The 18,537-nt window shown below is 41.4% G+C and overlaps 3 protein-coding genes across 3 annotated transcripts in view; 1 reads left to right on the forward strand and 2 right to left on the reverse strand.

Moving 5' to 3' along the window:
* The window catches only part of LOC126564894 (immunoglobulin-binding protein 1), a 526,173-nt gene that overhangs the window by 263,319 nt on the left and 244,317 nt on the right, over positions 1-18,537 (reverse strand). The gene's annotated exons all lie outside the window — the stretch shown is intronic.
* LOC126564281 (actin-binding protein WASF2) overlaps positions 1-18,537 on the reverse strand; it is a 501,777-nt gene that overhangs the window by 88,091 nt on the left and 395,149 nt on the right. The window lies entirely within an intron of this gene.
* Positions 14,412-18,537, forward strand: part of LOC126565762 (mucin-5AC) — a 128,138-nt gene continuing 124,012 nt past the window's right edge. Inside the window, exon 1 of the mRNA XM_050222969.1 lies at positions 14,412-14,542. Within this exon, the coding sequence (XP_050078926.1) occupies positions 14,485-14,542 (58 nt within the window). The 5' untranslated portion in view covers positions 14,412-14,484. The remainder of the gene's footprint in view (positions 14,543-18,537) is intronic.

The following is an 18,537-nucleotide window of genomic DNA, read 5'->3' on the forward strand; positions in this document are numbered from 1 at the left end:
GGAATCGTTAAAGGTGGACAAGGACGAAGGGATCGTGAGGGGGCAGAGAAAAGAATAGCTGAAAAGAGGGATGCGTGTCGGAAACTCCAAGAATCAATCCAACGATAAATCTAGCTTGAGCCTGGGAACGTCTCGATTCCAATGAGGGAAGCTCCATAATATGACACCGAGTTGAGTAGATGGTAATTCAACCAGGGAGCCACCAACAATGCGCCTAATAGCTAATCGCCTAATCTTCGCGAAGCTCTACGGTCGGTTTGTTTGCCAGTCAATAGTTAGATGAATAGTCTGTCCTCATAACGGATATAATGGCTTACCAAACCTCTATAGATACCACGTCATTGAATAGTGAGTCCACCGTCACCTGGAACGGTTCTGATGGAATTTGAACTCTGATGTTGACGTGTGAAGACCGGCGCCTCTGACTGCTATACGAAGGTGCTGCCTATATAATATCGTTTAAATTTAAAATTTTTCAAGAACTTCTGACCATTTGTACAGAAGCTATGATACCTCCAAGATATAAAAAGGGTGGTGCAAGCATCTTAAAGCACCTGCCCTTCTATGCAATCGCTACGTGACACATAGGGAAAGCTTGTGTTTTGGAGCAAAATTCATCACGAACTCAAGCCAAACCTCTCTTATCATCAAACTACCCATGTTTAAAAATTGTGGTCTAACACCTGGCAACTCTTCCAACCAAATATCGAACTCCAACATCATCCAAAACACTGATAGCTGAAGCAACGAAAAGTTTACCCAATTCTAAGGTTGCGTTGGAAACTCCTTCCATACCGTGGAAAAAGGTTTGAAAAAACATCAGTTGCAGGAAATTTTCTACCAAGCAAAGATCATGGCTGTTCCTGTTATAAACAAAAAAATAACACATACAGTTTCTATATACAACACATAAAGTATACCGTCTCCGAAGTGCGCATACTGTCTTTTGGATGAGACTTTGGAGCATAAATTCGCATCGTGTCCTAGGATCGCTCCGGCATGGATGATGCAGCAAGCAATAAAAACCGTAATTCCCAATGTGATACTTAGCTTCAACGATTTGCATGTTCCTATGCTAGACGGAATAAGACCAGCGCATAGAACGATAGTTTTAAGGATTTTTGCAAATTTTATCATCCGCATCGCTAGAAACAGCGATGCTGTGATTGATGTAAATATACTTGTTGGATTTTGGGTTAACATTAATATTTCGAATATGAATTCAAATCAGAAAACACATATGAATTAGAAGGAACTAAACCATAGGATATAGATAAAACTTCTTGACTAATTTGGACTGCATGAAATGAACTGCTCGAATTACACGAATGAACTTTGTAATGAACTATGGGACAAACGAATACACAGTTGCAAACAGACCGGCGATTCAGGTGCACTCTTCTCATTCTCATCAAATTTATACTAATCTAATATCACAATCCAGCACTTTAGTGAATATCTTTCACAATACTGAATTGTTATTTGTAATAATTTTTTTTCTGTGATATTTATAACACACAAACACACGAAATAAAAGATAAAAAAATGCAGGCCTTCTTGGAAGATCAGCAAAACAAGAAGATGTTATTAAATCCGGATTGGTCATAACTGATGCTTAGTGTATGTCAGTATGTATAGTGTAAAAACGAATCATCGAGCAGAATTACTTCTTTGGCTCACTACATTGGCACTAGCAGCACACAATCTATTAAGAAGGCTGTAAAATTATGTCCTTAGAAATCCGATATGATACACAAGATGATAGATGAGTGGGGTTGTTAGAACAAAGGATCATTGCATGTACAAAAGGTCTGATTATCAATCAACAACATTGTTTTAATTTTCAAACCGAAAGCTGAATAGCGGTAGCTTTAGACGAAAAATGTTGGTCCATGTGGAAAACTAGTACCGCAAATACCGCGAAACCAATCTGAGAAGGAGATCAAAAAGATGTTCTGGAAGTACCACCCAAAACATTAAAAACATTAAAAACACCAAAAACAAACAAAACAAGTCATCTGTTACGACTTAGTTGTACAGAAACTAAAACCCTTAATAATATACCTTCATTCATCACTTCATTGCCAACTTCATTTACCATGTTTGGTGTTGATGTTTCAGTAATTTTAAGCAGCCATTTTTCTCTTCTTCGCCGGCTAGAAAGAATGTAGACAAAAGCACTGTAGTAAATTTTCTCACGACACAAAGCAAGAGCCGCAAACGCAAAAATAAAAAACTGCATGCTAAGTTCTTCAATGAGCCGTACCAATCTTTCAGTGTCAGCCAAAAACACACACAATGGACATAACAATTCATTCGCCTAAATGTTTTGCCAATCATCATCAGCAAACAATCAACAGTCCTATCCTTCGCCCACTTAGTACGTATGGCTCACAAGCGTATCAAACAAGATTCATGGCTGTGACTTCTTTTTTCACAAATGGCTTTAGCTTCATTCTGCAACTGACTGCAAGACTTCGCTCTTGCAGCGAACCATTTTACGGTCATCGATCGAAGGGTAAGAACCAAAACAAAAACTAATTACTTACAATTCACATTTAAAGATTTGGAGAAATATTGTTGTCACACACACACATGTCACCACCAAAAACGCCAACACTTTAACCACACGAACGATGGTGTCTGTTGTGACTAATGTGGCGCAAATTTGACAAATGAGCGTATACAAATCGTATAAAATGCTGCACAAAGCTATGGCACAAACCATCGCGAATTGATTTCCACCTCGAAGAAGGTGGCCCGACGAGAATAATACTATATCCAGCGCCAAATACAGTCCGACGGGTATTGGATGCGATTTAGAGGTTTGCTTTTTTTTGCCCTCCTGTTCCTCCCACTGGCCTTGGCCAATTGGTGTGCCTTGGGACCGTGCCAAAATGAGTAAAATTATTTTCTTGTTAGCAAAGACAGTTCTTCCCCAAGCACTGGAAATGTCATCTCGGACGGTGCAAGTCAAACAGACGAAACGGCAAAAAAAAAAACTCACACCCCGTACATCGAATCCATTTCCTTCGTGTCCATCGTGTTTGATGCATTGTTAGTGAAGATTTGTTTTTTTTGGGGGTTTTTTTGCAGTCATCACGAATGGCAAGGGAGTGAAGCAAAAAATTTATTCGCTTCGATTGATTGTTCGGACCGTATGGAACCCAATTAGAGATGTGCACCACAGGAGCCAGGAAAAGGGACGGAACTACGCTTGAGGGAAGGTCCTATCAGTGGGCAAACCGTTCGACATGCGACCGTGAAAACCTCACGCAGGATTGCGGGTGACTAATTTTTCAACTGGAGAACACAGTTATTTTTTCCACCCCGTGGGGTATGACCTGATCTCGTGTCCAATTTGTCCGGCAGCTCGAGACAACCTTAACCTTAAAGACAAACACTGACACGAAGGTTGTCCGCAAAGTGTTTGTGGGTACATTGTCTTGCGTGCGTTATGGTGTGGTACGCTGTGGAGATGAATTTTAGGGATGGTCCAAATGGGTGATCAAGATGTAGTAGTTTGAGGTTGATCTCTTAATAAATATTTAGTATGCCACAAGCTCGGATCACAAACCGTTCCCCCAAACAGTGAAAGAATAAAAGCGGAAGAGCAACGAACGGAAAACATCGGACGGTAAAGCGGGACGTTAGAAAGGACCAATCGTAAGCTTAGTGTCAGTGTGCAGTCTCAAGGAAGTGTCCGCCACGCCACAAAGGTCAACTATGATCGGCGTTGACTCTGGACAGAAAATAACCCTTCACTTGGTGTGTTAAAGCTGTGAAGTGCTTTTTAATGAAATGCAAAACGATAACAATCACCAAACATTGATGACATTCGAGATAGAATTGTGTTCTTGTGTTCTTGGCCAAGAGAACGAACGCAGCACGAAACGTTTGGCGCCCTGCATCATTTGACGCGTTTGTCGCAGCCAGGAGTCTGCTGATGGGTCAAAATATAAAACCGGGATGAATATTCATTGCCTTTCCGGAAGGGTGGTCAGGAGTTTTGAAAAATGTCTCGCAATGCTTACTGCTGATGCTGTTCCTCAACAACACCTTCACTAATTGCATCCATTAGCACCAGTAGACTCCTCATGAAGGGGAATGGTGATGCAAAAGTGCGATGTTTTGAGAGCTACCTCCGGAAGCGGGTGGCTAGTGAGCGATTGGGTAAACAAACATCACCCGAATTGAAATTCAAACGCTTTGCAAGCTCCAATGTGAATGCATCATGCATAAATATGAACCATGGTTTAAGCGTTTAGTGCTGTAGGTTATGAAGAATTATGAATTGTGTTTGGCAATTTATATGTATTCATTTGAAGCGAAACAATAATTTCCTGATAATGCGTTTCTGGGAATAGAAAAGATGCTTTGTTTGTGGGTAGTCAGGCGCTGTTCTTTGTAAACTTTTGATTTCGTTTACTAAACATACTACACATTCCTGAAAAAATGAGGAAAATAATTATGCGTGACCATCTTCCTGCTTTTGTAAGAGAATCCCAACAGTGATTATTGAATAATATTTAATGAATTTAGCATAAGTATGAGCATCCGGTAATAATGTGTTAGCTTTTATTGCGTAAACCAGCAATATGCTGTTCTTTGCCACCAATAAGCGATATATACCACTCGGTCAACATAACAGACAGATGATTGTCGCAATAGACTTGTAACAATTGTTGGATAATATTTCGAAGAAATTCCAAATCTTCATTCCAAGCAACATTTTTACCCTAGAATAAACTCTTTTTCTAAGGAGGAAATGCCTTATCAATATAATCGTACTTTTTGTTTTCAACACAAGTGGTGTTGACAATACGGCACTGGACCGTCATATTCAATTGTAAATAAATAAATAAATAAATAAACTCTTTTTCTCTGCCGACAATAATACTCCTACTCAAAGGACTCTTAGAAGATTTATCTCTTCTCGGCTACAGTTCAGAAACGCCTTCGACCATTCCTACTACACCTCATAGTTGTGTTATATTGGATTGGCATGGTGGTAGAGCGATAACCGCGCCGATCTTCAGACGACAGAATCGGAGTTCCAATCCCTCCCGACCGATCCCCCGTAGTGAGGGTTGACTATCCCATTACGTGGCATCAACAAGTAGTAGCGAGCTCCTTCAATGGCCGGAGTGACCTTAGAAGGTCGTTAGGCCAAGAAGAAGAAAAGGAAAAAGAAGAAGTTATGTTATTCATTGATTTTTAAAGTGGCGTCATGACACATGTCATGACAATGGTTCTTTAGAGATCATTTCAGATTTAGCAATTCATTAGCGAACAATTAGACTTTTTTTGCTTTGACAATGTGTTACAAATGTGCTTCATCGGCCATAATGGATCATTCGAAAAATTGAAAGCTTAACACAAAAATAAGTTTTAAGTTTTAAAAATAAGTAAGGATCTTAAAGGACTAATATCTAATATTTTTTTTTAATTCTATAGGTGACACACTTTATAGATTAAATAAAACTGGAGATTAAGTAAACCATTTATATTATTATATTATTTCGTAACTGTTAATTATACAGGGTAAAAGGGCAGAAGATGGATTTTTCCTTGACACTGTTTATCCGCACCTTAGATAGTTCTAAGTACAAAGATTGGATTGAAAAAACAAGGATAGTTAATATCTTATGACAGATTCCTTTTTTTCTTCGTTAATTACGAGCAAAATTCTCGGCTGTATCGCATTCAATGAGTGTGTGTTTGTGTATGATTTTAAATATTTTTAAATCAATCTTCTTCTTCTGATTGACTTAATGGCCTTTTAAGGTCACGCTGGCCATCGAATGGCTTACTAGACTGCCTGTACCACGTAGTGAAATAGTCACTAAGGGGGGACGGTCCTGCTGCGATTCGAGCCCCGCTCCTGCCTTTTGAAGACAGTCGCAGCTGTCCCCTATACCACTGGGACTCCTTAAATCATTGTATGGTTTAAATGCGTTGCGCTTGTCTTATAATTATCTAATACTTACAGACTTATATGTAAGCCAGTATTCATGTTTGTTAGTAATAACTTACATATAAGCCAATATTCATACCTGAACAACTTGTACGTCTATATGCTCAAGCATAGTGCTCAAGTTTTTGAAAGTTGTGTGAGAACCACATCTTGAGCAAGCAAATACAACTGCAAATTAGCTGATAAAAAATAATCAATGCAGCTCTAATCTAATTAACAATTCAAATATGAAAACTAATTCTAGCCTTGTTCCTCTGCGTACATAAATCTATAACGTACGTTGCTAGGTGTGACCAAAGCTCAATCAATCCAGCCAGGTTCGCGGCACAAAATCAACCCCAAACCAGCCCGATCGGAGAAACAGGAAACGGTTTAATAATTATTAGCCCCTTCATCCTGGGGTGGACACCAGCACCATGCACAACACCACAGCTAGATTCATTCCCAACAGGGAAGGGAAACGGCGATCGTCAGGCCGGATTATAAGGCTACCCCACTCGCCTTGAGAACCTTGAACCACCGGACTGTACGTACATCGAGGTTGAACTATTTATTGCTTTGAAAAGCGAAAAATTCTTAACCCACGGCAACGATCGCTTGGGCGGCGCCCAGCACCATTTTGCCTGAGTCATAGGTTGACATTTAAGCACTTTTGTCACTCCATTCATGTTCACCCGAAAGCCCTCGAAAGTATTAACCGTGGGGGTGTTTTTTTTATGTCGAAGTTTGTGACGCTTTTGCGATCACTTTTATGCTGCGACATGTCCGGATTTGCCCTCCCAGTTCCCCAAGGTGACTGCTTTTTGAGAATTGATTTTGCAGCTAGATTGGGTTGGTATAAACTCGAGAACTTAAATTAGCAAAGCCCAGCATTAAGAGTAACCTTTTCGTGGTGAACAGTAAATCAGATTCGACGAGTAGCTGTTCGCCCTGTTGGTGAAGGTTTTAATTAGCAAAACTACTGCTCGAAAGGTGACGCGAGAGGACCGTTGATGGGTTTTAAGCATGCATAAATCTTAGTCCAAGCGCTTTTTGATGCTGAAAGGCAAATTTCATGCTCAAACGGATAAGTGAACACCTGGATTGAGTCCTGCAGGAAAGCAACTTAAAGAATGTCATCCAGCTTCCTGGGTTTGACCTTTATTTGGGGGAGGGATATTCATTCCCGAACAGGTTGTTAGTTTATATTCCAACATCTATTAGCAAAACAGAAGGAAGAATCATTTTACACGTGATTGCAATCACAATTTGCTCAACCGTCGGTGTTTGCTTTTATTCGCGGTGCGAACTAATCGTATTTGGAAACGCATTGTTCCTCCGGCATGGGTTTTTCTTTCGGGCCTGATCATTTTACAAAATACTTAACCGTGGTTTTTGGAATCTCTTTTTCTCAGCAATTTGCAACTCGTTAGGCGGCGAAACGGTTAGGTAAAGAGTGGAATGATACGGTTTGGGTTAAATTTTCGCGACCACTTTCAATTAATCCCGCTGGGCGAAACGTAAACATAAAGCCAGTCGATGATGGGTAGCATGATGAGGCCGTTAGGAAATGTGCCTCTATTTTTCGGTGTGCTAAAGTTTAGCTACAATTGAATCTTCTCACTTGGTGGTGAGGCTTTCCAACCAGCTAGCTCAAAGTGGAAGTGTAAAATTGCATCCTCTTGCAGAAAATGAGTGACGAATCTGTTCCACCATTAAACCAGGGTCAACTCTTGCTGTCAGTGGTTCACCGCCCTGCTATTTCTTAAGTGCGGCGACTCAGGCACGAGAGTCGGTTTATCTATTAAAGACAAATTACCAAATCCATCAACACCCATCGTTTGCCTGCCAAGAAGAATGGCTGCTTTCGGCCTACTCAACCTTGTCTACCTGTGTTTATTGATGATGAGACGCTCCTGGAAAGTGGATGGTGTGATTTATGTCACAAACCGTTGGAGACGAAAATAATGAAACGGCAATAACAGTAGCGATTGAGCGGTTGTCTCCTTTTGCGCATCATCCATTTGTGCGAATTTAAAGCAAAAGAAACCCCAAATGGGCAATGCGCGAAAGAAGAGCGCGTCTGGTTTGGAAAATTGAAATCTGCTAGTTCTCACACTTGTTTTTAGCTTTTTGTTGTTGGTAAATCTGAAGATGATCGGTACTCCTACCGGAATGAAAACGTCTAACGGTAGTTGGGTGGATTATTTCGCTTCTATTGGCTGTGTTTCTTGTGCGTTTGCCGGCAGACATTTGTCACAGCACATCAAAAGGGTACTGCTTTCGGTTGGGTCTTGACTGTTTTGAGCAATTTTGTTAATGGCAATGGGGAATGAATCTAGCTAGATTTTAGATTTTATGATACGTGGGTATTGTTGAAATACGGGTGACTTATGTTTAGATTTAAGATATTTTAATGATTGTATTGTTTGGGAACTTTTGTCTGAGCAAGAAGAGTAATTATTTTTTATAATTTGAGACCGTTTTTGAATAGATTATTGTTGGTTAATAGTATTAGTAAAAGTTGCGAATAGTTACGCTAAGGTTACGGCTCTACCAATGTACATAACCTTGTTTAAAATATTTAAAAAGTAAGATTATTGTATAAGAAACTACAAAACTTGAAAACAAAATATGAAAAATTTAGGATCATGTTGATCATTTTGTTTCCTTTATTACTAAATTGTTTTTTAAACATTTGAGTAGAAATCAATAAGACAAAATCACGAGTGTAGGACAATGATTGATTCCACCTAAGTACTGCACCTTCGGACATACTTTAACATCCGTTCATTCTAGAAGCCATACCACCACTCCACAAAAAAAGCTCGCCCAATCCAATCAAATTAAATTATGGCACTTTTAATTTTCGTCCACCCTGCCCAACTAGAAAGTAGCGCAAGCAATATGGAGCAACAGCAATGCAGCGACCCTTTCTGCTGTTTCTCGTACACCCTGCACCACCACAAGGCGGTCGAATTATTGCCCAATTTGTCTGCAACATCAAATTTTATTTCTCGACTCGGACAGACCAGGGTGTCGAGAGTGTTTGATCGATTTTCGGATTTGTCCTCGATAAAGACTCCGCGTATCCGCTCGAACGCGGGCAGGTTTGTCCGTGAAATGGTAATGGCGATTGTCCGTTTTCCGTTCCGCGCATGTGGCCGGGCGCAGCTCAATGATAAATAGGGCCGCACCAAACGTTCAAACACGAAGCACTGGACCTTATGGGAGATGGTTGGAATGCAATCGACCACTGACCAAGAAGAAAAAAACACAGTTTGTTGGTCAAAGCGGGGTTTGGGGTGATCTGCGTTGGAGAAATCTGGAGCACAAGAATGTATGTGCCGTGAAAAGGTGTTTATCGCTGGCAGCGAGCAGCTCACTCGATGATTTGGTAAGGTGATGGTGAGGTGATTGAATTATTGTTGTTCTATTCTGTTGTTCGAATGGTGCGGTAGAGGGAAATCACGATCTGAAATGTGGAGTAATTGAATTTATGACATCTCATTTATCAGGTTGATCAACAAGTTCTGCCAGATTTGGTTGTGTTTAGAAAGAAATACCAAATTTACGATTGAAAAGCGTCGATTTTATTGGCCGTCTGTAATGGTTTGGTATTGAAAGTGTGATTGGGGCCATTTCTAGAATGAAACGGCTTGTGCAACTCCTGATACCAGGTGATCAATTAGTTCATATTGTAGTCAAAATAAGGAGCTTACTAAAGATATTTCAGGTAAATTGCCCACAATCATAATAAAATCTTGCTTTGTAGATCATCGGACATACTGAAATGGTTGATTTGTTGCTTTACACTTCTTCAATAATTAACCCATTTATACAAAGTTTACAAAAAAAATCTAAATAATGATTGAATGTTCAAATAACGATTATAAATGTGTTCCAACCCATCTTATCAAGAAAACTGCTATTTCAAGGGTTCGTCGCTTACTATTGCCTACCCGATTGTCTCGAGCATTTTAGTCTATTGATTTATAATCGCATCAGCTAGTCCGGTACCTCTCTGCCACAGAATTTGTACAGCCTGATTTGATTATAATAATTAAATTGAACTCTAATTATCAGCTGGCAGCACCTGAATTCCGCATTGTTCAAAATTACGATCAAATAACAAAACCATTAAGGCGCAAATTAGATCAGCCTTTTCGCACCAGGTACCCCCGTTTAATAGTTCACTCTTACCATAATTGGGCTGGACCACTCCAATCGACTTTGCCCTTCATCACAAAAACTGTATCGGTGAAATTATCGTACCACCGCGCAACTACTAATAATGACACCTTGAAAGCATAGGTTTCTTTGCCGGATTCGTCCTTCGAAACTGGTGCATTGCTGCCACCCAGTTCAGAAGCATGCAACATGCAAAGGACAATCGTAGCTTTTATGTTACAATCGATTACCGTCAATTACCGGACCGGGCCACGGATGTGGTTGAACCATTTTAAATCTGTGATCGCAAAAGGTTGACGACAAAGGTGGACATTCCCAAATAAAGCGCACGAGTGTGGCGTTGATGTACTGTTTTTTTTTTGTAAAATTCTTTTTTTAATTCGACATCGGAAGGACATCTGGTGTCCCCCATGTATATCGTCCAGGGAAGCCGGTTTTTATCCCAAGACGGTACGGTAGCTAAAGTTCAACGCAAAGTCCCTGGGATGTGGCCGTACCTGCCTTTGGTCGAATTTCCGCCCATGAAGGACATACGCACGACATCGCTACGTTGAAACAATAAATGTAATAAATACCAGCATCCCAGGTTGCGCTCCCTTTGGCAGACTGCCTTATCTGCCGCTTGCTGGAGGCAGAAAGACACGAAATCGTACTGTGTGTGTGTCGTTTTAGTGGAAAAGATCGTCACGGAATCGCCTTTCGTTGTCCGGCTCGACAAAGTTTAAGGTCAATGTTGTTCGAGCTGCTCAAGCCGATGATGATGATGATGAGGTGGGTTGTGGCCGTTTTCAGCGCAACAAACACATGCCCCATCTCCACGCAATCTCCGCGAAAGGAGAAAGATCCATCGAGACGCTCATGACACACCGGTTTGAAGAGCGGCAATAAATGTCTGACATTAAGTACCACCGGCAGCCCCGGTATAGCGTTTAAGTACGTGAAGGCGTGTGTTTTGCTCGGGAGCAAATTTGATGGGTGGACGGAAGTACGAAGAAATTGTAAGCGAAAAAGTAAAACACAAGAGGAACAGAACAATGTACGATGAGCGATGTTGTGGAGTGGAAAAGATTCGCCAGCTTTAAGTGTGCTTGAGATACAGTGAAAGATTTATTTGTCTTTTTATGATATCTTTGGAGGAAGTGATTATCACTATCAGGATCGCGTGCATGAATACATCGAAACTGGAAGGAATGTTGTACCCTCAGCGACATGTAAGAAAGATACAAGTTTGTTGGAATAATTTATTTGACGTTTAAAGCCATGTTTGGAGTCAAGAATGATTTTGTTCTCATCCATTTGCGTTTATATTTTTTATTGATAGTTTATCATTTAACAATTAAATTAATACTAACAATGATGATTGGTTATTTGTTTATGAACTTACCAGCTTTAACTTTAATTTCTTTGTTTAATCCTCTTTCGTCTTTGTAAGAACTTAGTTCTTATCAATGATATTCTTCAGCGTATGTATCGATTTCCATGTCATATGATAAAAGGAACAAAACGAGTTTTCAGGGCCTCATTTTTATCCTCATTTGCTACTGGCGTTCGGTGCTAATCGAAACGTACTTCACGGCGTCTATCTTATTTGCTAATGGATAATAAATCTGGTAGCACGAAAAACTATTCACAGTACCTGCCAAATATGATTAGAGTAAAATTATATTTCTACCGCTAGCACTAGCTCTACGTAACAAACATGATACAACAATCGTTATAAATTTTTAAGGAGAGCTTTCATAAGTGAGTAAAATGGACTAAAAATTCCTTAAAATATGTCTCTTTTTAAAATTTGCCAGGTTTCAGTGCTTCATCAAGCTAAGACCGCTCAAGAAGAGAGTCGGTAAATAATAAGTGGGAACAAAGACATAAAGAACCAACTATGAACAATCTTAGTATACAGAAAGCATTTATTATCAAAAACTTAAAAAATAATTGACGTGTGCGCTTCTTACGAAAGATTGAATTTAAAACTTCGAATGTTCCATGTCCGGTAGTAATGCGATAGCGGCGCCGATCTTCTCATGGCTGGAACGGGGTTCAGTAGCCATCTAAACCGTTTCCCCGTGAGGACTAACTATTCAACTACGTGGTATTGACAAGTTTAGTAAACCATTCGATGGCTAATGTGATTTAGTAGGTTTTTAAGCCAAAAAGAAGAAGAATTTTCCATGTACATGAACAGCATAAAATCTGTATATATAATTTTTCGACACGCTATTGGTTTACGATTCACTTCGATTGTTTCGCCATGCCAATCCAATCCGAAAAAATGAATCAGAAGCTAAGCAATGCAATGTTATCGCCTGATAATCTATATTTAAATGATGATAAAAAAACGATAAAAAATTCCATGAATCCATTTAAATCGTTAATCGCTCATATGCACACTGACATGTCCCATCGTGAATTGCGCAATCACGGAACCTGGCCACCCCGGCGGTGGTGACAAATTTTTCACTTTTGCTTTCCTTCCATCTTACGCTCCTTCCTGCAGAGTTAAAATTAAATTTAATACCCGACCATGCCGGCCGTCCCAACTTGTGCCTTTCGTCAGTCGTTGGTAAGTGTTACGGTTTGAAAAGAAACAGAAAAATCAGTTCACTTCCCCTTCGGTCAGTTTCAAGGCAAGGACGGACGGACGAACGAACGGACGGTGACTAGTAATCGCTTTTCACCTCTATTCCCTTTCTAGACCGACGGGCGCAATACCGACGAAAAGCTCGCCAGCAGTGTGATTGAAAGCGAAAACGAAACGCGCCGTCTTGTTACAGTTTTTTTGTGCGCTACAGCCCCACCTATCTGTTGGTGTAGCACCCCATCCCCCCAAAATGGGGTGTAAAGTGTACCAGCGGACAGCTGAGAAGAAGGAGAGCAAGCTTTCTTTCTCACCACGGCGACCTTCAGATCTAGGGGAGGTTTTTCTTCGTGTTCGAGTTCGTAGAGCTTTCGGGTGAGTGTTCATCGTTAAACTCACCACGGTTTGGTGGTTTCATCCCACCACGAGCTAATACACTCATTCTTACGATCGTTTCGGGTGAAATGAATTTACTACTCACTTGACGACTTAAGAAACTTTGAAGCTGGGCTTTTTGAGTGCCACTGATCGTGAGGCATAGATTTGAGGCCAAATGAATGGACGCGCTTGATCGTGCCGCTTTGCCGAAGTAGTACCACTCACATCTTGCAGACTCCTCGGGTGCTCACGAGTTACTGGTAGCGCAAAAAGTGGCCACAGCTAGCGACGCAGCAAATTTACTGCCAATAATGAAATTAGTTTAAGAGAAGTGCTCGCTAGAGAAGCACTGGAGCGGCGTGTCTTAAGGGGTAGTGTCTGTTCCTTCTGTCTCCGTGTACCGTGTGCGTGCGTTCGTGTAAACATCGCAGAAGCGCAGCGACTTAAGCAAAAGGAAAACCCGCGAGAGAAAGGAGGCCATATACAGCACAGCGTGTGTTCGCGCGCGCACCTATGTGTTAGGAACACTTTTACCCGCTTAAGCCGTTCCGCAAAAAGGTTCCGCCAGAATTCGGAAACTCCGTCGAAGAGACACAGCCGAACCAAACGAGCAGATTCATCGTCGATTCAAGAATATTCCTGCGTGAAGATTACCCAAGATTCGACGAGTGTTTCAAAACGAAGTCGTACTATCGTAGCTAGTGCATCAAATTTTTATCCTCGAACCATCGAGTGCTCGAGCGAAAGAAATAGCGAAACAAGCCCGGAAAAGAAGATCGATATTTGTCCGCAATTTACTTCGCTGGATGCAAGGAATTTCGGGTTAGAGTGAGTGTTTGCGTGTGTACTTGCTGCTTGTGGTACGTCTGCCAAGAGTGTGTAGTGTGTGTGAGTGTGTGTGAACAGGGTTTTGTGCGTGAACGTGTGCAACGTGTGCATTGTGCCAAAACACCACCCACATCGCCCAAGGCGTGCGAGCGAGGAAAATTGTGCCGAATATTTTTTGAAATATCCAAAGGCCGCAGCGCAGTGCGCATTTCGATTTCGTTCGAAAGTGATCGAACAGAAAGCGGCGTCGGCGGTGGCAGTGTTGAACGATCGTGGCGTACGATCGAAACTTTGTGAAACAGGAGCATCAGACCAGCGCTTGTGTGGCGTAAACGATAACGGAAAATAGAAGGGCTTTTGGAGTGTTTGGAGGAAAGAAAAGAAAAAGGAAAGCATACGTTGTCTCGGGCCGCTGTTTCCTTCTATATGGCTCTGCAGAAAGAAGTTTAGTGCGGTGCATGAGAGTGTGTGAGCTTTAGTTGGTGTCTTTTCTACAACTATTTTTCCTTGTTTATCCGTTCAACGCCTATTTCACAAACTACACAAATCCACGATGGAGTTCAAATTCGGAATGCTCTGGATTGCCAGCATTATTTTGCTGCTCAATGAAGGTAGGTTGGGAGAACATAAAATTAAAACAAGGATATGTTAGCTATAATTTGGTGTCAGCTCTCTCAGCTGTATAGGAACGGCTTAGCGATTTTTGGGATAAAAAATATTTATTTTAAAGTTAACAGACTCTTTGTGTTAAATTTAGAGATTCTTGCTCTCTACTAAACTATTGAATCCTTGGAAAGTCTAGTCGATTTATTGTGACGGTCTTCAAACGGCGGGACCGGGGTTCAAATCCCATCCGGACCGTTCCCCCGTAGTGAGGAGTGACTAACCAACTACGTGGTATCGGCAGTCTAGTAAGCCATTTCGATGGCCGGCATGACCTTAGAGAGGTCGTTAAGCCAAGAAGAAGAATAAGTTTAAAAAAATCTTTGATTAAATTGAAAAAAATAATTAAAATAAATTATTATGGAACCGTTAACAGAACAAAACATAATCAGTTCTTGCAAATTGATGAAATCCAACAGTATGGATAAATAAGGCAGATCCGTACATAAAATATTAACAGTTCCTATTCTTGCCATATACCACTTAAGCAACCATAAAACATCCAATCAGCCTCGTTGGCGAATAAAAGTAATTAAGAAACGGTGTAAAGAAAAATTGCCACTATCAATTTTATCATAAACGTGTCCAATGCCATAACATTTGAAAATTAAAACCGAAATCATTGAAATATTTGTGCCAAAATACCAACTGCCTTTCACTTCACGGTAGCAAAAGTTTCAAACACACGTTATTCCTGTATTTTGGTTGGATGTTTTCTGCCAAACCAACCACTTAACCCCTTCACGATTGTGGTGAACTTGAACTTCGAGTGTTGCTGTTGACGCTCGAAGTCTATTTGGGGACAATTATTAGCGATATTTGATGCGCACACCGAAACGTTCACAGGTAGCCTCAGGGCCGGCTGAACAAGTGCTAAACAGACGAACGATTTTATGGGAGGGAAAACGAAGACAGCATTATCATCATAGCTTGTTATAGGAAAGGAAGGACTGCAGCGAATTGAGTTTTGCATCGGATATTGGAATAAATCAATGTAATCGAAGAATCGTACAGTGTGTTGTGATGTGATCCCATAAACACGACAATCATTAGGACTCGTCATGCACTCAGCTGTATTCCAAAATGAAAATGATTTAATATTCTGTGCACCTCACAGTGAAACGCTTGTCGCTGTAATTAAATCTACTTCGATGCAGTCTCAAACTGTCTCATCGGTACATCGGCATTAAAGTGCACGGTCTGTGTTCTTGGCCGGCACACTTCACACGTACGGTTTGTTTGGTTTCCGAATTTGGTCACTTTGGAACGCGGTTCCACAACGCACGGGGCACGTCCTTGAGCTGGACCGCACAGAATCGGTCAGATCAGAAAGCCTAGAGCAAGCCTGCAAGTCACTTCTGGACACGGCGGGCCACTGCTGGTGTGAAGCAGAATGTGGGCAAAGTTGGCAAAAAATCTGCCCGATACGCGTCACATGCGTTGCTCGCGGCATTGGTATTTGTGTTGGTCGCATAAACCGCGCTTGTTTTGACCAAGTGTAATCGAGGTAATGGTCTTGAACGAGGTCGTTGGTTTTAACAGATTAAGATAGGAAAACTAGTGAGGCAATTTAAAGTGTGTTAATGTTTGCAGGTTTCTTACGGGTGTTGTGGGTTGAGATTTTGTCATATTTTAAGCTCATTTTGTTGTGCAATATAGCTCTTTTGTTGCTGTGCAAATATTCAATAACCTTAATTCTTTGTACTCAACCGATTGTGAAGCGTTTACCACAGCAAAAAACGATTATTTCCTGCTACATTATTGGTGGCTAGTGTAGAGCAAAACTGATATCTAAATGTGCAAATTGAAGAATAGAATATAGTTCGTACGTTTTGTTCTAAAAATATGAATGTATTACAATTATTTAAGCCAGATTATTCTTAAGAAAATCTAGGCATAGAAACCTCCTATATCCGAGCATGCTCGAATGAAAAAAAAAATAAGGCGTCGCAAAGGAATGCGGTATTGCGTGTATCGCACATTCGTTTGCGCAAAGCGTTCACGTAGGTGGAGCATCGAATTGGAGTATGAACCCCGCGTGCCTCCCAATGCTTACCAACCAGCCCCGTAAAACCTCCTCGTTAGCTAACAGCGGTGCCGTGTACCAGTTGGTCGATTTATTTGGAACACATTTAATGTCTCATGACTCAATCGCTGCTGTCGTGCCCCAAAAGAAGGAAAGGAAGGTGACATTAAATGTGGTTCATTCGGGGTAGACAAAACCGTAAACACACACACACACACACACACACACACACACACACACACCACAACCCACCCACAAAGTAAAAACCACCCCTGTCCCCTGGTGCGACCGTTCGAAGGCAGGAAAATAAAGGAAAGTTAAAAGCCTTCCCTTACTGGATCGTTTTCCGGGGCGGTCGCGGTAGTTGACAAACGTTTCACAGCTGTGTTGTTGAGGAACATATGGGTACTATTTTGCTGTGTGTGTGCTTCCTTACGAGCCCTATTTTATCACACACACCTCCCCCCCCCCCCCCCCCCCCCCCCCCCCCCCCGTTGACGCTTAACCTTACCGAAGCGAGTGGGTGTTTACCTACAGAATAGTGCTTTTCCGTACATTTCTCACGTGATCGATTGTGTTTCGAGCCGGGCATGGAACGCGTCGCCACTCACACGCTTCTTCCACAAGCCGAGGACAATGTAGTAAGATGTGAGTGGAGTTTTCCCTTTCCTTCTTTCTGGCACCACGCTTCACTACAAGACAAACATTGCTTGGCGTAACAACAAAAAAGTAGAAAAAAACATACCTCACCGGCGGTGCTTCTTTGGTGGGTTTGTTGGTGGGCTTTTTTGTTTTGGTTTTTTGGAATCAAACCACCGTCCGTGTGGCTCCATATGCCCACACTAGTTGCTCTGGTTTTTGCATCCATCCAGCTGCTCAGGGCGGCCCGAGAGGAAAAAAGCAGAAAGTCCCTACTACTCGCCCAACCGATCTGGTGTATGGAAATGCATATATGCACCTGCAATAGGTTTGGAAGCAAGGCGGTAAAAGCGAGGTAAAGTAACAGGAAAACTAGCAACTCTGTTGGGTGTATACGTGTTTTTTCAACCCAACCAACAAAGCAAGGAAAACTTAGGAGTACAAAACAGAAAAATAGGCGGCAAGGAAAAAGAAAATGTTTTATTCTTTTGCAGTTGAATAGCAAATAGAATGAGATGAACAAAAAAGTTGCAAAAACAGACGCTTAATTGAACAACAAACCACAAGCAGCAAATGGACCTGAAGGAGAGATAAAAAAGGCGAATAATCGAGCCCCATTTGAATAAACATCATTGCCGCAAAAGTTAGCCGGGCAGGCGGGAGCAAAAACTCGTTTCAAATTCTTTCCGTATTTCAAATTGAATTTTCTATTGACAAATGGTTGAAACGACCATTTCCATCCACCAGCTCGGGCAGGTTTGCTGCTACCGGAGTTTTACCATAAAGACTAGCCGGTGAGTCTTCTGAGTGAGTGGCCTTCCACTTTCTGTGGTCAGCACGGGGGTGAGAAAATGTGCCGCGGAAACTTGATCCTGCAAATGTTAAGGTGGGCACATTTATTCTCGACGAAAACCTTCCTCCATTTCCAATCCTAATGATGCGGTTTTTCTGCTACCTGTGTTTGCCTTTTGATGTAGTTACTCACCCCGGAGCTACTGGATGGTGTATTGTAAGTGTTCATCTACTATTTACTGGATTTCGAAGCTTGATCTAAGGCGGATCGAGCCTTCTTTTTGTGGGTTTGCAAATGATAGAAGCATTAGTCGGGCGCTAGCAACAAATAGCAAATGGCAAGTCAATGGCGTGAATAATATTGTGGAATGTTTTTGTTTGCCATTGCTTCTTTCTTCTCGAGAGCGGAAGTTATTTTGCTATGTGGTTGTATGGTTTGATTTTACATAGTAGAAAGGGATAGACATAAATTGTCAGGAAATATAG

Source organism: Anopheles maculipalpis, chromosome 3RL (genome assembly GCF_943734695.1).
Source record: "Anopheles maculipalpis chromosome 3RL, idAnoMacuDA_375_x, whole genome shotgun sequence".
Classification (NCBI taxonomy): domain Eukaryota; kingdom Metazoa; phylum Arthropoda; class Insecta; order Diptera; family Culicidae; genus Anopheles; species Anopheles maculipalpis.